The sequence below is a fragment of the Saccostrea echinata genome, unplaced genomic scaffold (assembly GCF_033153115.1).
Source record: "Saccostrea echinata isolate AGI-Se365-2 ecotype Australia unplaced genomic scaffold, CSIRO_AGI_Sech_v1 ptg000012l, whole genome shotgun sequence".
Taxonomy (NCBI): domain Eukaryota; kingdom Metazoa; phylum Mollusca; class Bivalvia; order Ostreida; family Ostreidae; genus Saccostrea; species Saccostrea echinata.
This window is the reverse complement of record NW_026889761.1, coordinates 7,699,757-7,703,598: the sequence shown is the minus strand read 5'-3', so window position 1 is coordinate 7,703,598 and position 3,842 is coordinate 7,699,757. Positions and strand designations below refer to the sequence as shown.

Below are 3,842 nucleotides of genomic sequence, written 5' to 3'. Positions count from 1 at the left end.
ATGGCTGCCAGGCGCATTATAATGCAAAACATTATTAGGCAAGAGAGGATACCACGTCGACTTCAGGATAGATCAAATCCACTGGAATCGTTGACAGAGGAAGAAATTTTTATGAGATACAGGTTTAGATCCGCCACTATTTTCTTCATATGTAGTCTCATTGAAAACCAACTGGAACATCCGACGAAGAGGAGTTCGGCTCTGCCACCATTGTTACAGGTGTTACTAGCACTTCGTTTTTTTGCTACGGGTGCGTTTTACCAACTTATTGGGGACTCGCTGGCTATTTCCAAGTCGACTACAGGACGAGCTGTGCGAGGAGTTACCTCCCTCCTCTGTTCGCTAGCCAGACAGTTCATTCGCTTCCCATCAATTCCTGAAACTGCAGAGATACGCACTAAATTCTACAGTTTAGCAGGTATACATGTCCAAGATTTGATTATCTGTATTGACATGACAAGTCTAAAACAACTGCGTACTTGGCAGTTACTTACCTGGCGATGTACAGTGCCCGAACGCTAGGCCTAATGTTACGTCATAAAACATCCAATAAACACACTTTCAATGACTTTTAATAGTCTGTTCCGCAAAGCAGCCTCCACATTCTTTATAAGAAAAAAGTATAATAAAAAACCAAAACTATCTGAAATGTCGCACTCAAATCATATTCCATGAACTTATTCCATTTTATAAGGGAGATAACTCAGAATCAGCTGCACAAAAGTATCGTGCGCGAAATTACCCAAATTTCTATATTTTCGGAAGTTAATCCTAGCTGTGTTTCATGACATATTTCAATTTTAGCAATTAATTGTTATGGGAATGAATGGATTATTATATTACACTTGCTTAAATGAAAAAAAAAATAGCCTTACATGTATTAAAACAAAGATCTGCAATATATATACATTGGGGGTGGGGGGGTGGGAGGGGGGTTAAATATACATATAATGTTATTTAAGTCAGGTGCTATCTTGTTTACTTGTGTTCATGTAGCTGACTCGTGATTTTCGCATGAATTATTGATAATTTTTTCTTTCTAATGTCTTTTCCAATAATTTATGTAATTTTTCATTCTGGCCAAATATGGAATAAATATTTTAATTAATGATTAAAAGAAAAGATAAAAGGTTATTATCACCCCCCCCCCCCCAAAAAAAAATCGACTTTAAAATATTTTGAAATATACTGATGATTAGTAAATATGTGAACACTGATACGTTTGTTATTGGTTTTTTCATTTTATGTGTTTAATTTTATAAAAGGTTTTCCTAATGTGGTATGCTGTGTAGACGGCACATTAATTCGAATTCGATGTCCTGCCCAGAACGAAGCCGAATATGTGTGTAGAAAGGGCTATTATGCATTAAATGTACAGGTGAATATAATCTTTTGTAATTATATGTACATGTTGTTTTTCCTAACTAATTCATTTTTCAATTGCTTTATATGTGCAGGTGAAAATAAAGTATCGTAATTAAGTCGTATTATATCGTTTTCATTGGTTGCCAAATTTCTCTTTTTCGCTATTTTTATATGAAAACGACTCGTGTGATATCGCACATTAAGAGGTTTTGCAGTACAATTAGAAGTATAAATTAATATAATATTTTAACCATAGAATGTTTTTATTTTGTTTGTTTTTTTTTTCTTTTTTTGTTTTTGTTTTTTGTTGTTTTTTTTTTTTTTTTTTTTTTTTTTTTTTTTTTTTTTTTTTATGTCCACCAATACCTATAATAAATGATTTTTTTTGTTATGCTCATCTGTTTTTCTACTCAAGATGATATTCAAAGTCTTTAAGGATATTTGTACAAGATCACATTTTCATAGAAAATATACAATTGTTTCTTCTGATGATAGTCACGTGGTTTTAGTCTATGGCAAGATTGAGAGATAATGATAAGGATCAATTTAGAGAATGACATGCTTTTCTCAGATTGTATGCATTTACATTGTCGCAAATTTGATAGTCAGACTGATTTTGAAAATATAACACATTATATGTAATAATCGAGGGAATATATTACATGTATAATTTTTTTCTTGTTTGTAAGATATAGCAGAAACATAACTTGTTTTTGTACTTGCAACTCCCCCCCCCAAAAAAAAAGAAAAAAGAATAGTAACTTTACTTTCTTTCAGATGGCCTGTAATGCCTCGTTTAGATTTGTGAACTGCGTTGCAAAATGGCCGGGTAGTGTACATGATTCCCGTGTGTTTAGAGAATCGTCTCTTGCTAGACTCTTCGAAACTGGTAAGGCATAAATAAGAAAACTGACATAGGTGATTTTTCTATGAAATATAAATTATTATAATAATGATTAAAAAAATAATTAGCTTCAAAAGGGAGAATATTCAGTCATACATTAACATATAAATTAAATTTGCGAGTAAACGGTATTTAAAAGGGCGTTCTAAAGTGCTTTACTTTTGGAGTTAACTGCTGATATTTTTTGTTTTAATTTCAATTCAGAACATAGAATTTTTATGCTTACAGGAGCGCAAAATGGTATTATTTTGGGTGATTCAGGATATGCTCTCAAAACATACCTCATGGTTCCATATTTGACTCCCAGTAACAGAGCTCAGGAGAGGTTTAATACATCCTTATGTCGCACGCGAGTAGTTATAGAACAGGCGTTTGGTATCCTAAAAAGGAGGTTTCCTTGTCTACAGACAGGTTTACGGGTGGAGCCCGACAAAGCTTGCGCTATCATTGTGGCCTGCACAGTTCTCCACAATCTTGGGATTGAGAGACATGACATTGTAGATCCGATACCAAATGTTCAAGGTCAAGTGATCGACGAGGTGGCGCTGCCTGCGGTAGGAGGGCAACACGAAGGAAAGCATGTTAGAGATCACATCGCCAATGTGTTTTTTGGGCATTGAATACGTAAATAGAATCGATATTTAAATAGATATATATACTAAAACATAAAATTTCATTGATGATTTATTTGCATTTATAAAACTACGTTTTATTTAATTCTTTTTCAACTTCAATAACAATATTTCTTCTTTTAGCTTCTCTTTTTCTAGACTTAAAATTCAACTTCCTCTAACATCTTCTTTTTCTTCAAATGCATCAGCTCCATTTCTAACTCTAACTTTCTCTTTTCTGTCTTGAGAAGATCTTTCTGTAGAATTAATAAACTCTGTTCCTTTTTGTTTTCTTTATTAGAGCGAGGTGGCACTGAGGTGTATGTGTCTGAAGATGAATCTTGACCCTCGCTGCATGTTGAGATGGATGCCACCTGATCCCTTTCCTTCTCTAATTCTGTTAAAACAGGATGATGTAACTCTTCAATGATGCATAAATAAAAATATGAGTAACTTTGAGCGCCCCGTAACACTTTTGTTTGTTTTGAACATATTTTTTGCCAATCAAAAGGATCAGAAAAAAGTTTTATCAACTTACTAGTTCCTTAATTCAGTTAATAGTAAAATATATATATATATATATATGCTTTTTTTCACTTGATTTACGAACTGCGTATATATCCAATATAGTAATATAAAATTTCTAGAAATAGTATTAAGGTTATTTCTAAAGGTGGTTACATGTATTTCATTTACATCAAGAAAGTATTTTTACCACCAGAATCAAAACCTGAGTCTAATCCCTGCAAGGACGGCCTTCCCTCCAAAGTATCCAACATGGCTTGCTCAACAGGGGTTGGTGATGGGGGCTTTGGACCTTCACCTGTCTTGGGTCTTTTAATTTGGGACAGTTTGTCCTTTGCTACGTTAAGAACAATAATAATAATAAAATTTATTTTAGCTTGTCAAACTCTTTATTTCATTTAGAGACTCCGTTGTAAATAAAAGAGCGTTACCAATGC

At 33.4% G+C, this 3,842-nt stretch overlaps 1 protein-coding gene across 1 annotated transcript; it reads left to right on the top strand.

The window, feature by feature from the left end:
- Window positions 1-2,889, top strand: LOC133185753 (putative nuclease HARBI1). Its single transcript, XM_061321053.1, has 4 exons — window positions 1-418; window positions 1,266-1,378; window positions 2,143-2,254; window positions 2,498-2,889. Exons 1-4 carry the CDS (start codon window positions 1-3, stop codon window positions 2,887-2,889), a joined length of 1,035 nt encoding a protein of 344 aa, XP_061177037.1.
- Window positions 2,890-3,842: the final 953 nt, after the last annotated feature.

Coding starts and splice junctions, on each gene's coding strand:
- LOC133185753 (XM_061321053.1), top strand. CDS start 1: ATGGCTGCCAGGCGCATTATAATGCAAAACATTATTAGGCAAGAGAGG. Junction 419..1,265: donor TAAATTCTACAGTTTAGCAG/GTATACATGTCC, acceptor ATTTTATAAAAG/GTTTTCCTAATGTGGTATGC. Junction 1,379..2,142: donor ATTATGCATTAAATGTACAG/GTGAATATAATC, acceptor ACTTTCTTTCAG/ATGGCCTGTAATGCCTCGTT.